At 43.4% G+C, this 17,811-nt stretch overlaps 2 protein-coding genes and 1 pseudogene across 2 annotated transcripts in view; 2 read left to right on the top strand and 1 right to left on the bottom strand.

Moving 5' to 3' along the window:
* LOC109462936 (neuromedin-U receptor 2-like) overlaps nucleotides 1-3,569 on the top strand; it is a 6,598-nt gene extending 3,029 nt beyond the window's left edge. Inside the window, exons 2-3 of the mRNA XM_019759565.1 lie at nucleotides 2,463-2,737; nucleotides 3,066-3,569. Of these exons, the coding sequence (XP_019615124.1) occupies nucleotides 2,463-2,737; nucleotides 3,066-3,560 (770 nt within the window). The 3' untranslated portion in view covers nucleotides 3,561-3,569. The remainder of the gene's footprint in view (nucleotides 1-2,462; nucleotides 2,738-3,065) is intronic.
* A 1,134-nt stretch (nucleotides 3,570-4,703) lies between these two features.
* Nucleotides 4,704-8,392, top strand: LOC109462925 (kelch-like protein 24). Its single transcript, XM_019759554.1, is given in 4 exon segments — nucleotides 4,704-4,758; nucleotides 6,043-7,490; nucleotides 7,493-7,836; nucleotides 7,838-8,392. Coding segments are annotated over 3 exon segments (1,740 nt in total). The 5' UTR covers nucleotides 4,704-4,758; nucleotides 6,043-6,181; the 3' UTR covers nucleotides 7,925-8,392.
* Nucleotides 8,393-8,552: 160 nt separating this feature from the next.
* On the bottom strand, nucleotides 8,553-12,898 carry LOC109462935 (annotated as a pseudogene).
* Nucleotides 12,899-17,811: the final 4,913 nt, after the last annotated feature.

Below are 17,811 nucleotides of genomic sequence, written 5' to 3'. Positions count from 1 at the left end.
CTATGGGTAATTCTATTTTCTATGGACACTTTTATTTTCTATGGGTACTTGTTTTTTTCTGTGTGTACTTCGCGAAGTTTTTTGGTGGCTGGCGAAGCGACATTCATTTTGCTTTCATGTGGATGTTCCCATTTTTATTATGGCGGTATATTTCTGTTTACCATTCTAGGCAACTAAATTTATTTTAAACCTATTAAAACATAATATACTTTACACTTTAAGAAAATTTTGTTTGCTTTGCATGCAATGTTCCACACGTTTATTAATTAGGAGTATCAAATAGTGATTATTACATCCTGGCATAGATTACAGTTTACGTAGGAAATATGGACAATATGCCGTTTCAGCTAAGGAGGTTAAATACAAGTATTGTATTCAACCTCCTGGTTTCAGTAAATAACCTGACATCTAAAATTGTTCATTTATGAAGTGCAAAAGCGTGAAACATAGGCCGTAAGCCATGGAGGTCGTTGACCTTTGTTGGGACGCCCCCCTCCCCACAAAAGTGCCAATTCATGTCACTACAGCACACATGTAGCTTACCACACGATTAGACGGTCAACCTAGAGTGTAATTTGAGTTTCTGTGAATATTTCAACAATTTTAGATGTCAGGTTATTTACTGAAACGGCATATTGTCCATATTTCCTACGTAAACTGCATGTGATGAACGTTCGCGGTTGGTAGGAGGGCAGCAAACTGCAATGCAATTTTTTCCAACATTGGCAATGAACCCTGCTTTAGATTACGGGCTTTTTTTAATACAAAGGAGTAATTTACATTCAGCGAGAAGTGATTTACCATATATCGCTACGGAAATGTTGACGGAAGTCTGAAACAATATGTCCTAGCCAACCCCCGAAAATAGTATGGTCCTGTGTCAAACATTAACATAATCTATGCCAGGATGTAATAATCACTATTTGATACTCCTAATTAATAAACGTGTGGAACATTGCATGCAAAACAAACAAAATTTTCTTAAAGTGTAAAGTATATTATGTTTTAATAGGTTTAAAATAAATTTAGTTGCCTAGAATGGTAAACAGAAATATACCGCCATAATAAAAATGGGAGCATCCACATCAAAGCAAAATGAATGTCGCTTCGCCAGCCACCAAAAAAACTTCGCGAAGTACACACAGAAAAAAACAAGTACCCATAGAAAATACAAAGTACCCATAGAAAATACAAAGTGCCCATAGAAAATACAAAGTGCCCATAGAAAATACAAAGTGCCCATAGAAAATACAAAGTACCCATAGAAAATACAAAGTACCCATAGAAAATACAAAGTGGAATAAAAAATGCTAAGTGTACCTATGGGCCTTCGTAAGATTGAGATTGGTGACAACCTACATGTAGGTCTTCTGGCATTGGTAGCTGAAGAAGAGAGGCAGGCAGAACCGGTGCGTCGCAAAAGTAACCGAGGGCCTACTTTCGAAAGTACTTCAACAGTGACGCAGGAAGTACTTCAGCAGTGACGCAGGAAGTATGCCGTGGCAGCTCCTTGCTATTGAGCAATAAAACCAATGAATATCGTTACTTCTGTTGAAATTTGGACTGGAAATAAATGCCAATAACTTCTGATTCCATTTTATTACGAAGGCATATGATGTAACAAGAGATAATGTCAGACACATTCTATTCCTGTTATGATCTGTTTTATGAAGTTGGCAAGAGAGCCGTGCCGGCTGTTTTCCCTTGCCCTTCGACATTCTGACACACAAATACAAGGTGTAACACACACAAGTACACGATGTAACACACACGTGGTGAACTGTGCGACGTAGTCTGAGGCAGGAGTTTATATATATATATATACAGTATGCTCCCTATAACTTCCTTTTCCTGACCATCTGATGCACTGATCAGCACATGTGACGTCATAATCTTAGGCAGGTGCCTGTTCGGCCGCCCGACGGGTCCCGGGCAGTGAGGTTACGGCGTCGCTTCGGCGTATTTCGCCGAACGGGGCCCGAAGTGTTTTTAACTCTGAGTTAAAATCGATTCGGCGACCGCGCGGGGCCAAAAATAGGCCGGCAGCCGTCGGGAAGCCCGCCGGTCTCCGTCCAGGTCCCGTTCGGTAGTGCCAAAAAACACGCCGAACACGCGCCGAGCGGGCCCCTTTCTTGAATTGTGACCTAAGCATTAGCAAGAAAAGATCATGAAAAATATTTAGTAGGCGAACAAATGGAAAGCAAACTAGTGTATAATCACGGAAACGAAAAAAAAATCATATTCATCCAAAAAGTCCATTAAGGACGGCGCACCAGTCAAAGAGGAAAAGAAAACACGGCATTTTACCGACTACTGTAACTTACATGTACAAAATGTTACTATGGTCGTGCGGTGAAACTACCTTTCCAATACATAATCAGCTTGTAACTAGCTGACAAAGACTTGTAACCTTTATATAACAGTAATATTGCAACTGGAAATTATTCTGTTTACTTCCCCAGGCTACTTCTCTCCGTACATGGAGTTCGTGACGTTCCACGCCTCCACCCTCACCATCATGGTTATCAGTGTGGAGCGCTACTACGTCATCTGCAAGCCGCTCCACTGTAAGGAGACCCTGACGGGCCGCTTCATCGCCAGCGTGCTGGTGGTGCTGTGGCCGGCAGCCTTCATCACCAGTCTGCCTGTTCTCTTCATCACACGCTTCAGACAGATCGACTCTGTTGGACCAGAACCGCTCTACACGTGCGAGACAGACTCCACCTTCTGGGCTAAGGTGTGTGCAGTTTTACATACAGCAATTGTTGTCATTGTAGACTAAACTTCACAATCAGGACATAACAGAGGGAACATGTCAAACCATTGTGACTTGACTGTCATATATATGTATGGATGTCTAGTCATATCGTCTTCAATGACAGTTATTCTTTCCACGTGGACATGTTCTTTATTTCTTTGCCGTTGCATTGTACTGGTCCCAATATATCTAGATCTGCACTCAGACATGTGGCTCCATCGAGAGGCATACAGTCGGTTTTTGAAATCTTTCTTGACCCATAATTATATCCACAAGGTTTCATCCGAATGTCGTTTCTACCTTTCAGGTGTACCTGCTGTCCAGCGCAGCCGTCTTTTATTTCCTGCCCATCGTGCTGTTGTCCGGCTGCTGTCTGGTCATCAGCCGACACCTCAACACTCCTGACATCCAGCCGTCCGTGGGACAGAGGGCGGCGATGGACAACCGGATCCGCTCCCGTAAGCAGGTGACGTACATGCTGCTGGCCGTGGCCGTGCTGTTCTTCATCTGCCTCCTGCCCTACCGCAGCACCCTGCTGGGCCTCATGTACGCCCCGCAGGAAATGATGCAGCTGATGGGCAACAAGGGCCTGCTGATCCTCATCATCATCTGCCGCATCATGGTGTACATCAACTCCACAGTCAACCCCATCCTCTACAACATCACCTCCACCAAGTTCCGCCGCGCCTTCAAGCAGGCCATCGGCATCACAGCTGGGAACGAGACCAGCCGGACAGGAACAGGGAACGAGACCAATAACACCCGCCGCATGCACGCGCGCAGAAGATCCACTGCTGTTTAAGTGCATGAACTGTAGACACATGTTGATAAAGGAACCACTTGCTTCTTGAGTGCCCCTACCCATTTGACCATAACCAATCCATATACATGTACCTTATTGTCATTGGGGCGTTACTTTCTTAGGATGAGAGCTGAGCAAAGTAGCCGGGAAACAATTTCAAAACTAGTATCAATTGTATTTGTATTGACTTTGTATTTGACAAATAGATATTGCAGTGGTGTGATTGTAAACCTAATATTGTTTGTAAGATTTCTTGTTAATAGTTACGTTATCACAGCTATTTTACGATTAAGGTTGTTATCCATAAGACCAAAATCTAATCTAAGACCTACATGTATATGTAGTAGGTAGATTGTTTCAGGCATTACCTAAATAGAATGTCAACTTCAGGGTACCCAGCCTACCCATTACTAGCAGTCAGTAGTAAAGACAGTGGTTTTGTCCAACAAGATAGCGCTGTACTGCGGAACAGCTGCATTATAAGATTTCATTACGATGCTGCGCAGATACGTACAGAAGAATCTGAAGTGCGTACAAACAAGGCCGAGCCCGTGTATTTACGTCATAATTTTCAATGGACCTGTCATTCCATACAGCTTAATCACAGGGAGCAGCGCATGGTTTCTGGTCCTCAACACCGGCTAATGACGTACTTGAGAAGGGACAAGACAACATCGCGGCTTGTCAGATGCGAACAACAAAAGGCAGCACTGCTGCTCAGAATGTAGGGCATGTCACATGGAAGGCTAGACGGAAAACATGTGCAATGTTAGAAACTTCAGTGACAGTGCACACAACACGGTTCCGCTGGGTAGTAAGCCCCAGGAATCCCAGAGGCGCTGAACAAGCAATGAACTTGTGCTGGCCCTCTTGTTTGGCTCGGACTATTGAATGTAAGAAGACATCACGGGTACCACTGAGCACGTCATGAGATTGTATAATATAAGTTGTTTTCTCGATGTATTCATGCAGGTTATCATGCTTTATCTTTATCTAAATGTGACGTTTTGTGTAGGATGCAGATGATTCCAAATGTCTGTAATCACGGATTAGAATGGGAAAATACCATTGCCTGGGGATACTATCGCAGACCCTTTACCTCTAGTAAATTGGTTGAATCCTTGCCCCTTTGAACTCAGTTGGTTTCACAACTGTTGGCTCTATTTAGATATAGTCTCACCGGTGCTCCACGAGAAAGGTACGTTGACATTTTATGCACAACATTATATGGTTTGAAGATCTTGTACCGAAACTCTACAATTGACATCAAATTGTCAGTTCTGACTGAAATGGCTTACGTTCTATTTGGAGCAATATTGTGAACTGAAAGGTTATGGGTTAAAATATTCCACGTCATTCGTCAGGAAATGACATTATTGAACAACAATAATATATATTATAATAATGTTCTTATAAGTTTTATATAGAAGTTGTTGGTTTAATTTTCATATTCATTATAGCTTATGTTATGAAGGCAGACTCTGCATGCGACGTCTCACGTCGGTTTGACTGTCGCAGTTACAAAACTATACAGGGGTAGTCTCAAACGTTCGTATGGCGTGTTCCAAACGATCACCCTGCTATCCATATAAAAAAAGCGCATGGGAGGAGTTTGAGTGATTCTGACATGTTCCACAAAGATTGGCCCGTCCCCAGTATTCCAGTATATACTACAATGTAGTAGTATGTCAATTGTACAACCATCTACTGCATAGATTCGAACCTATTCGAACGTAGAAGGCCGGAGAAACTTTGAAAAAAAAATCTGTATAATTTTGTGCTGTCTTTGATATTTAGTTGTGACTGGTGAAATTGTGAAGATTAAAGCTATTTAGCAATATTTGACTTGTTCTCGTTATCATTTCAATGTTCTACGTACGTACATAACCGTTTCAACTTTTAAGCGATATGCATGTCCGTGTTGTAAATAAACAAACCTATGAGACGATCCCCAAGTATGCCAGGCAGTTCAAACGTATTCTATGTATAGCTCCGGCCGGCGGTATACGATGCCCCACTTTGGCAGTTGTGTAACTGCGTCTCAAATTGGGCCAACTCCTTGAATAACATGCATGATGTACACACTACTTTGATTTTTGCAAGGACTGAGATTTACTTGTGTTTTTTTTTTTCGAAAGGTTTGAGGGTTTTTGTTTCAACATATGACGGAGGCAGCATGTGGCAGATCTAACATTTGATCTTTCATCTCTATTTCTATTTCAATTTCTATTTCTAAGTCCTCCTCTACCAGGCTTCAGAAGCGACTGGAAAGAGTAAAAATTGGCCAAATAGACAGATAACTTGCCAGGGAAGTTGGTCCGCTAAAGGAGTAAATTTGCCTCTACGGGCCAACTCCCGACATACTATCTGACCCATTTTCACTCTTTCCAGTCGCTTCTGAAGCTGGTTGAGGCTAATTGGAACTAACATTTCACGTTTGAATAATTTATTTCCAACTGTGTTTCTATTTCTATCACCATAGTGCTCGCGTCAAACAACATTACATTCTCCATCAAGCCAGGGGAGGATCAGTGACTCTGATCTAGGTGGGCATATTGAAAGGACTGAGTTTTGATTGCTATAATCACTACATCCACATCGCCCGCATCAGGATCCCCGCCATGACGGAGTATGACTTCCGGTGCCCCTCACACATCCGCAGGCTGTTCACGACCCTGCGGGACCAGCAGCTGTCCGGGGAGTTCACGGACGTGGTTCTGCGGGTGGAACACTGCACCTTCCCGTGCCACCGCGCCGTGCTGGCCGCCTGCAGCCCCTACTTCTCTACCATGTTCTCCGGCTCCCTCCGCGAGAGTCGCCAGAAGGAGATACGGATCCACGAACTGGAGCCCAGGACCATGGCGCTTCTCCTGGACTACGTCTACACGTCTGAGGCGAAGATCACCACCGACAACTGTCAGGGGCTGCTGTCCGCCGCTGAACTCTTCCAGTTCCCGGATCTCAAGCACGCATGCGCAGCTTTCCTTCAACGGCATCTCGACATGTCCAACAGTCTGGGCATCCAGCATTTCGCGCTTGCGCACCAGTGTCTCGCCCTGAAGGAGGAGGCTCACAAGTACACCTTGGACCACTTCCCAGACGTCGCTAAATCGGACGAGTTCCTTGACATTTCCTTGGACGTCTTAAGAAAGTACATCTTAAATCCAGCAACCAACGTCAAGGGCAGAGAACAGATCCTGGAGGCAGTCATGAGGTGGGTGCAGTGGGACGACGACAAGAGGAAGCGACATTTACCGGAAATGTTAAAAGTCACGCAACTCAACAAGATCGCATCGGACTATCTGGACAGGCTACCTGACGAGTATTACTTGATTCGCGAGTCTAAGGAGTGCCTGGAGATGATCACACGTGCGAAGGAACAGCAGGCAGTCGGAGGACAACCCGTGGAAGACCATGTCAACCTGAGCTTCCCCGGGTATGACCGAGGCTCGACCGATGTCATGCTGATTGTGGGTGGACTGTGGGGTAAACATGAGCAGGAGTGTAGAGGTGTGTTTATGTACGAAACCGCCACGGACTACTGGCGACAGTGCAAGCAGCTGCCCAAGTATGACATGAAATATTACGCGGTGGCGGCGGCGGGCCATCGCGTGTTCGTGACTGGCGGCTACGACTCGTACCGAAAACGTCCCCTCAGCCTGGTCCAGGTGTACGACTTGATGGACGACAGCTGGACAGAAGCACCCGAGTTAAACCGTGCGCGTTATCGGCACTGCAGTGTCTCCCTGGGAGATCACGTCTACGTCTTAGGCGGGTTTGACGGGCACATTAAGACGGCCAGCGTAGAACGCTTGTGTGTGTCACGATTCTCAGACTGGGAGCGGTTCGACTCAATGCTTCAAGAGGTGGAAATGGCCTCTGCGACTGCCTACGGTGACAAGATATACGTATTCGGCGGTGCCACACCCGGGGGCATTCATCCACGGAAAAGGTTCAGTGCTACAGCCTAGCTCGGCGTGACTGGGAGTACGTGTCGCCGCTGCCTACATCGACGTGGGCCGTGTGTAGCGCCGCTGCCCGCGGGCTGATCGCAGTACTAGGTGTCACATTTACCTCCACTAGACTCATGCAGCTCTACGACCCTGACGCCGATCAGTGGATAGACGTCCCGCCCCTGCCGTATGACCGGATGTACTGCTCCATGGCCGCACTGGACGGGAAAATCTACGTGACCGGAGGGGAGGACACCAACACCCAGGACACCCTCTCCACCATGCACGTGTACGATCCCTCCAACAACACCTGGGTGGAGATGCAACCTACCAACCGCCATCAACTCTCACGGGTCCGCCACCGTACAGAAAGTAAATGTGCAGTGGCTGATACACAGGCCTCGTAGTTAGGACGGAGGTAAACGAGCATAGGGACTCTGAACAGCTTGATCTTTTTTTTTTGATCTGTTGAAAAGGAAACACTGATGAAACTTCTTTAGGTACAATAGTCTTTATTCTATCTACTGAGAGAAACATATCTGAAAGAACACTTAATGTAAACCTTCGGACTCGCCAACATAGTGTCATGCCCACGGAAATATATACTCGGAGATTATCATTATCAGACGAATGCCGTCATTGTAATTTCCAAGTACTACATGTACAATTGTCTCTTACATTCAAATACTAGTCGCTACTACATACAATATTAAAATATTTTTTTTGTACCAAGCTATCAACTTGACATTAAAACGTTCAACCAGGGTACAGAAGTAGTGTTCCTTTCAACAACACAGTAATTATTATCATTACTAAACAAAGTCCACGTTATCTTCACTGGTCTTCAGACAGTTATGGAATATCACATTACATTCTAAAAGTACGTTATACCCATTGTCACATTCAAAAATTCTCAAATGCATTTACACTTTGTGTTTAGAATCCGAAGTTTGCTCAGTTCTTAAGTCAGCGATCTGTTCAAAAATCCTTTACTTTTTATTCTTTTTTTTTATTTCATATTTTTTTTGGTCATTTTTTATCCAGGGTTGGATACTGATTTTCAGTGGGGCCCTGCGTCATACATAAATGGACAAGTTAAATACATAAAGTCACATACACACAAACAACAAAACTATTTCAAAGATACAATAAATGATAATCATGACAATTATAATTATGAAAACACTGTAACGAACAATAATGACTAACAATGCTAATAACAGATGTTCAAATTCACGCAAAGTCCAGTCCGTTCAAATTTGTCGTTATCGAGGAGTCAGAGGTCAGAGAAGTTTGATTTTTAAAGCAGACATGGACGTACAAGTTTTTATAGTGTGTTTAGAGGTTAGGACCTCTACACGAGAACTTGCGCTTTCCACATTCAAGACTTACTAGCGGCAGCTTCAAGGATTATAGATTCAGAGTAGGAAGTTTTGATTTTATGATACGTCAGTAAAAAGGTTGACATGATTCAACGAAGATGTGGGATCATGGAACCATAGTTATAAGTGTGATACAGCCCCCCCTTCAATACGTGCTAGTCGTAGGCCGCTTGACAAAGTCATTATTTTGATGTCAACATCAACCGTGCATCCAAAGAAATGGCAGTGGATCTTCTGCGCGCGTGCATGCGGATGTTATTGGTCTCGTTCCCTGTTCCTGTCCGGCTGGTCTCGTTCCCAGCTGTGATGCCGATGGCCTGCTTGAAGGCGCGGCGGAACTTGGTGGAGGTGATGTTGTAGAGGATGGGGTTGACTGTGGAGTTGATGTACACCATGATGCGGCAGATGATGATGAGGATCAGCAGACCCTTGTGGCCCATCAGCTGCATCATTTCGTGCGGGGCGTACATGAGGCCCAGCAGGGTGCTGCGGTAGGGCAGGAGGCAGATGAAGAACAGCACGGCCACGGCCAGCAGCATGTACGTCACCTGCTTACGGGAGCGGATCCGGTTGTCCATCGCCGCCCTCTGTCCCACGGACGGCTGGATGTCAGGGTTGTGCAGGTGGCGGCTGATGACCAGACAGCAGCCGGACAACAGCACGATGGGCAGGAATAAAAGACGGCTGCGCTGGACAGCAGGTACACCTGGAAGGTGGGAACGACATCTTGATGAAGATAGCCATTTGGATACATTAGAATTGCAATATATATTAAACGATCCAGAAAGATGTTAAATTTGGATGCGTACCACAATAACACCGGTCTGTATGTATCTCAAATTCTCATCAGAGCGGCACTTCTAAGTACAACGCACAGATATATTTTTAGACTGGTACAATTGTAAAGACATAAACTACAATGATGTCCATATTGGAAAAATATATGTCATATTTGCCACTAAAGACGATAGGACTGGACGCCCATATGATTGTGAAAATATGGACGTCCAGATCGAGTCTACAATGACAACCATTGCCGTCTGTGAAACTTTAACAGCCACACACCTTAGCCCAGAAGGTGGAGTCTGTCTCGCACGTGTAGAGCGGGTCCGGTCCAACAGAGTCGATCTGTCTGAAGCGTGTGATGAAGAGGACAGGCAGACTGGTGATGAAGGCTGCCGGCCACAGCACCGCCAGCACGCTGGCGATGAAGCGGCCCGTCAGGGTCTCCTTACAGTGGAGCGGCTTGCAGATGACGTAGTAGCGCTCCACACTGATAACCATGATGGTGAGGGTGGAGGCGTGGAACGTCACGAACTCCATGTACGGATTGAAGTAGCCTGTGAAAGCAAACAAAAACTTAACTGTACAGTTGTAGTGAAATGAATGGTCGGTTGCGATCTGACAAAAGTGTCAAACAACCGAACGTCTTATACAAAGTTTCCTACAAGGTCGGACATACATCGGATCTTCGGGACCTCCACGAGGCCAGAAATTGAAATCTTTGTGACTAATAGGCCCATTGCGCGTGATGTCATAGTCACAAAGATTTCAATTTCTGGCTGTTGCAGTTTTACAGACGGCAATGTAGACTCGACTGACCAGTAGGGTTGGTGCGGAGTGTGGTCTGCCAGAGGAGAAGGGACGAAGAAGTTGGCTCTGAGAACACCTGAATTCTAAGGCCGCGAGTGATTATGTTATTCTTACTTTTCAGATTTTTACTTCGTGCCATAACCGAGGCAATGTACTCATTTTAAGTCAATATACTCCATTCCTAGTCGGACACAACCGTGAGGCTTGCCAGGAATCAAAACCGATACCTTTCTGAAGCAATACCCCTGAACACCAGAACACTTTGCCACCTGCGTTTGAACGTTAGCTATAGTTATCGAATACTAGTGCCTTTGTCCTTGCATTTGTTGACGTAAGTCAATCTGACCCGCTGGGCATTGCCGCCGGTTATATTGCAATAGAACAGACATTTTTGGTCAATGCGGTAGCAAAGATAGTCTGAAGGGCACTCATGTCGATAGAGACTAAAGCTTTCGAAGGGGATGACGTATGTGCAACATGTTGTTGTCAGAGGGATATAAATAAACCGCAGGCCTCATCGAAGCTGTAAGGCTCAGACGCCACAGGACGACATCATCAGTAGTCATGACAACGGACTAATGACGTATGTGCGTCTGCGTACCGCAGGATTCCATGAAGGCATATCACAAGGCATAGGACTCCAAGGAATATCACGAATGAGTTAGGTTTTCTGCGCTATCTAATCAGGAGTGAAGTAGTGTAAGCCAGAAGTGTTCCATGACGTACAGCATGTGCAACATGTTGTTGCATATACGCCTACCAGTGCTCAGTCCTTTTTGGCAAGCTTTCAAGCATGCTTGGACACATTATTAATTTTAACACCCTTTCTGGCAATGCTAAATCACTTTTAGTTCTTCGCGGTAGCTCGTATGACATTAACTGTAAAATTATGTTAGCAGCACAAAACTACATAACAGAAACAAAACGCTTTAGCTGTATTTGTCTTTTATGTATCCTTACTTTTTCAAACGTCTTGTAAAATATTTTCCCCACGATCATTGTAAAAGTGGCTGCAAGAATATAAGTTGTACCTAATTTTGAGTTCGCAGCCACTTAGTCCGTATCCTTCCATTTGTATTTATCACTGTGTTTCTGAATAATGAAAATAATAAAAAATGTTGTTGTCAGAGCGATATAAACAAACCGCAGGCCACTGAGAATCTTCCAGAAAATGGGTTCCCAAGCCCTTCAGCCGATGTACCAAATCACACTTGAAAGCTGTTGTATTTTATTTGAAAAACGTAGAAAATTGCCCGGTACCTAGTACTTTGGATAGTGATAAATAGCAGGAATTCGAATGCTTGTAGGTCCGGTAATACCAGATTAACCTATCTCTACTGGTGGCTATAGGCAAGCAAGATCAGTCTAGGCCGGGCATTTATCGCCATTAATAAATCCCACCTTTGGTGCATTGTATACGTAGGGAGAACATATATACATAAACGATTTCTGTATCTCTTACCGCACCAGCTGTTGAATTACTCTGAAGTAATCCTGAAAGTGTTTTCCGCCCAAAACCCAACAAGAGGAAAATGGCATGTTATAAAAAGCTTCATCCCAGAAATTTAATATATCTCGCCATGCATATGTCCCGAATGCAACTCTTTCATCGGCCTGGTGCTAGAAACAACCCATTTGTACATGTTCCTAGGCGGACCATAAACAGACGTATATATGAACGGCATGTACCAGCGTGCACACCATCGGCGCTACCGGCTACGTCGCGACGTCGATGAAAGCTTTTGTTTACAACAGTTGAATGAGGTGGAATTTAGACCGTTATCCATAGAGGCGCTTACATGTTGTACATCAGCCAAGGCCAAGCTAATCTAAGACTACAATCTAGCAGAAACTGTCCTTTTGCTGCATCTTACGCCATATTAAGACATGACGGATCAAAATGACATAAAAGTATTTGATTACAGCTCTGAGAAAGGCATGAAAACTAGGGGAGCCAAGCGCCGGTGTTCATACTGTGAAACAGTCTAGTGAATGTAATACATATGTGTATCTATGTGTAATATATACATCATGGCTGTAAACAATCATGTATCTGATCTAATATAATAGGATGAGGAGATGTGTACTTACACATGAACTCTCCCAGTAGCCAGGGGAAGACGACCCATGTTTCTATGAGAGACACGGGCATGCAGACCAGGAGAAACAGCAGGTCCGCCACGCTCAGGTTCAGCAGCAGGTAGTTGGTGGGGTTGCGCATGTGGGGAACCTTCAGCAGCACCACGGCCACCAGCAGGTTGCCCAGGACGCCGACCAGGAAGACGGCCCCGTACGCCGCCGACACCGCCGACAGCTCGCCCTGCGTCAGCAGCTCGTTCATCATCACACCAAGGACCGCATCAGAGGCATTGGAACTGTTCGCAGTAACGTTACCCACTGACACATCCATGCCTATCACTTCAATGTGGGGTCCTGAAGATAAAGTCTAAGATATCACCGTTTTCTGTTTTACAGGTACCGTATGTGGCACGCGAGCGCCCACCGTGCATGCAGTGGCTTCTTTACCTCTCTTCTCAGCACTGGTCGCTTTGCATCTTGGTACCAAGTTTCCTGCCTGTTGAATATGTGCTATAGATACGACGTCATTGGCAAACTGTGAAAAATAAACTTCAAACAAACAGGGTCAGGAATCAAATTTAGTTCAAACAAACATTTTTCAGAAGAGAAAAAAATATCAACATGACGCGTTAAAGCCGCAGGTGGTGGAAGAGCTAACGGCACACGGCACATACGCGATTACATCTCCTTTTCCATATGTGTCCAAAGGTGTGACGTATCAAACACGATATTTTCAGACGAACAGTAACATCATCTTCTCTGTGATATCAACGTGTAATTGAACCAAAGAAATCATAACGATATGTTTATGTTAGGTTCAATGATGTCTTCGGATACCAGTGGTATTATTATGGCATAATAGTAAGTTGTAACCAGTGACAAATTTATTTTCAGAATTTCAAAGTCCATGTACATGTATTACTCTAAATAAGTGCTTGTGTCGTTTCATACGTGTATGCGTAGTTCGAATGAAATACATACCACGCATGCCATAATCATGCATTGTCAGCTAGGACATTAATCGTCTAAATCATCTTCATCATTTTGAAAAGCTCTAATAGTAACATCGCGAGGTGTCCTATAAAAACACAGTGGAATAAGCACCAAATATTTGTCAACGTTCATGGTTTATAGTTTGACTTATAACACTTTCTAAAACCTCTTTCAGACTATGACATCCACTTTGCTTTTATTGTCTCACCCAAAGCCATCTCAAGTTGTAGAGCCCGTAGTAGCTCCGTACAGTCCATCGAGCAGTAAAACTAAAATGTACAAAGATTTTTGATGGCAATGAATGAATGAAATAGAGTTCCCCGATCTCATACCTTCGCCAAATGATGTTAATCTTTATGACTGACAAATTATTAAATAATAGATTATTCACCCCTGATTTAACAAATAGGATTCTCATTTTCATGAATTACATCAGTTTATCATACTCTCAACCAAAAGACAGTCTTATATTAACAAACAATGCCATTCTAGCATTTCCTAATAAATTATGCAAATGAGGTCCTGATTTGAATACATTATGTTTAATTCTGTTCACCTTCACTGAAGTCTCAAATACCACAAGTATAAAATTCCAGGCAGTTATCATTACATAATTATAAAGGTTTCTCATTAATTATGCAAATCACGTCTTTATTTACATAATCAATATCTGCCTGTGTTTCTCTCGTTCTCAATTACCAATGTCACAGGCTTCAATAGTCCTATCATGGAAAGCAGCTGAGTTAGATAATTTCTTCATAAATTAGGCAAATTATATCCATATTTATAATAATCATATCAAGCATCACGCAAGCTACCTACATACCAAAAATCACGACGATCCGTCAAACGGTTCTTGAGTTTGCCTCTTTTGAATATTTTCAAACAGATAGCCCTGCAGTTCCAGAGCAAGCCGCTAGGGGGCCCAATCTCACGTCACGTCTTCCCCAGCACAAGAGCTACCTACCATCCAAATTTCGTGACCCCAGCATGTCTAGATCATGAGATATCAAAACCGGAAGTTCAGCTGCAGTACCATAACAAGCCGCTAGGGGGTCCAAAATCTAATATTTCCAGGTCTCATCAAGACCTACCAATCAAAACAATCCATTTAAGCCTTCTCAAGTTATCGTGTCCCGTGACGGACGGACGGACACACGCATACACGAACGCCTCTGAAAACATAACCTTCTTGGCGAAGGAAATTAACCTGTGCCTGGGATACGAAGGTTTACGTGAAGAGTGCCGCTCGTTGAAGATTTCAGATTTTTGTAAGGGTCGGGAACAATAAAATGCAAATTGGTCAAATGAGAACCTTAGGACGGAGGTATGAAATCTCCACGTTCTTGTTCTTCTTGATGCGGGTAATCTTTATATCTGTAACGAGGCAATTGATTGGTACTCGTGACAGAATACAGAGGATTGATGTGTACTTAGCCTAGTTAAAGGACAAGGTCCTCACCTCCCACCTGTAATTTGAATACACTGTCTCGTTCACGCAAAAAAAATTCAATACGTTTCTTTCACTGCGGAATCCATACATTTTGCATCTGTAGGTTGTAACGGAAACGAGTGGGGCCATGGATTGGTCTGCTCCATTCGAGTAAGACATAGTTTGTGACAAAGCGTGGGCTGGGGATGACAGCTTCGTACATGTAGGTGGATTAGATTTGATGAGCTCAGTTCATTAGATATTAGTATCGTGACAAAATGTAAGAGCAACGACCCATTTAACAAGCGGATATAAAGTTACAATGGACACTTTGCCTTTACATAAAGCCGTAAAGCCCAGACTAATTCGCATCTTGTCTCACAGCACAAGCCTTAACATCACCGAATACGTGTAAGTTCAAGGATCCCAGTCTGTCTGAACTGAAGTAGCTTTGATTCTGTTTCCATGGCGACGCTTCATGGTCAGATTCGATGACGGAAATAGTCTGGCAATGGCGATTATTAGCAGCATTAAGTTCAAATGTCCAAGAGCAAGACACATCTCCTAGGCAATGGCAGATTCAGAATTAACGGAACTCGGTGGGTGGGTGTTATATTTACGTATGCAGACACTCTTTAATAGGTTATCATCTTGGCATATAGCACGCTGACTGGTAGAGAAGAGTAAGTTATTGCCATGGGAAAGCCTTTGATGAAAATCACTGCAGCTGCAGGCATATTTCCACCCTGGTGTCAAGTGCCTTAAACTCCGCTTTCTGAGCTTTTTGTGCTCCCTGAGCTGCAGGCGAAGTAACAGGACCCTTCTGAGAAGTGCTTTGAGAGATACCGGAGATGTCGGAAGAACAAAGCGAGCAGTAGCACCGCCGTCATCATAGTTTTCCGTGGCTTTCATACTCCCCCATACAGCCCCGGCCATGGTGCCATATGTATTAGATTTGTGAAGAAAAGACAATTGTTTAAAAATCATCTTTCTCACTTCAGGATTACAAACATACAGGGTACATTATTTTGACTGTTACAGCAGTTTGGTGTTATTATGGCTTGGTAAGAATTTATTCCCAAATCACCAAATTCACACTGAAATTCCAGCTACATCTTTAATCTCCTTCAAGAGAGCTAGCCTACACGGAACTATGATTCACTGAGATATAGTAGCATACATGCACCAATGCTGTTATGGGAATGTTCTATATATGGAATGGATTATAAAGCATAGTAACTACTTAAGGTGAAGGCTGATTGCTTGTCCTAGATAGAGAAGCATCCAATATCTGATTAGGCCACACCGATTTAATTTTATGGATGACATCCTCTGAAGACCCCCAAACTAGTGCACGCGGGCGAAAAAAATAAAAATCCGGCCAAAAATAAAAATGCTACAAAACCACAGGAATACAAACCTGGTGAATTTGGCGCATTACATAGCGACGTATACGACAGGCCGACACATGCTGGATTTTTGCGGAATATATGAATCGACACTGCTGTACGTATGTACTGAGTTCTTGAGTCTTGGAGCTTCGGTAGCCTGGCTGCCGTCAACCAGAGTTATCACCACCATGCACTACCCAGGCCTAAAGCCAGGCCAGAGCCTCGGAATACGTGATCTCTTTTTTTTTTTTGTGAGATCGGGCGAAAATCAATGCGCGCGCGGATGTCATCCATAAAATTAAATCGGTGTGGCCTTACTGTAATTCACTTTATGTTCGCGGTAGCAAAAGTTTGTGGTCTGCAGAGAAAAATGGACACATTCACAGAGCTACATGTATATGTTCACGGTGGTGACAGGTACAGTAAAAAACAAAGTCAGCAAATTAGTTGTTAACAGTAATCATACGTTTGTGGTACAGAAGTGAATGCAAAAACCACTAACATAAAAATACCGCGAAAAAAATCATTACACTACAGTATATTGCTGCAGATGTTGCTGTCATAGGGGTTGGCAGCAGTCATTGATTGAATAACAACAGCTGGAGAAATAATGAGTTCCAGCGTTTAATGAAGTAATCACGGTTGTGTCAAACTGGTAGCTGTAGGCAAGAGACTATTAATTTGGTGTGAAAGTGCACACAAAGGAAGCTTCTCTTTCAAACCCCTGAAGGCACAATCTGCATGCAGTAACAGCCAAATTGTGCCAAAGGAATCGTCTCTATTGCAGATACTGTCCGATGTTTTTTCAACCTCTATCCATTTAAGGATAATATGAAGTATGAATTCTACTGGCTGCATGTTGAGTGAGGAATAAATATGTATATAGACACATAAATCTGGAGGGAATGTTTAATGACTGAACCGCTTTTGAGCCTGGTCTCCTTCATCATGCTTTAATCTTGTCCTGACTGTAACCACATCTACAGACCAGACTTTATGTTTGGTTAAGAGTAGAATTCTGTAGGAAGTAGATTGGTAAATAAATACAACAGGTCACTGCAAATCTAGCTTCATGATACTTTACTGGGACGTGACTGTATATTCAAACTGATACAACTACTCACTAGCATGTATGTACCTGCCAGTTTTATTAGCATTACACATTATGCACTCTTACCCACAATAATAGTAAGAAAATTTTACATAGTTTGATTTCTACAATACAAGTCAAGAAGACTTTACCTATATTGATTTATTGTTGTTACTCCCACTTATGAAAATACATTTTACAGTAACGTTTACCCACATAAAGACTGTACGTGAAAAAAATAGTTGATACAAACACAAAAGGCAACAGAAAATTATACAACATAAAAAGTTAAATAATACTAAATAGCTAGTAAATAACTATGACTCGCTGGAAGGCAA

The sequence above is a fragment of the Branchiostoma belcheri genome, unplaced genomic scaffold (genome assembly GCF_001625305.1).
Source record: "Branchiostoma belcheri isolate BF01 breed outbred unplaced genomic scaffold, Haploidv18h27 scaffold120, whole genome shotgun sequence".
Taxonomy (NCBI): Eukaryota; Metazoa; Chordata; class Leptocardii; order Amphioxiformes; family Branchiostomatidae; genus Branchiostoma; species Branchiostoma belcheri.
The sequence above is the reverse complement of the archived record's forward strand: the minus strand, read 5'-3'. Positions and strand labels throughout refer to the sequence as shown.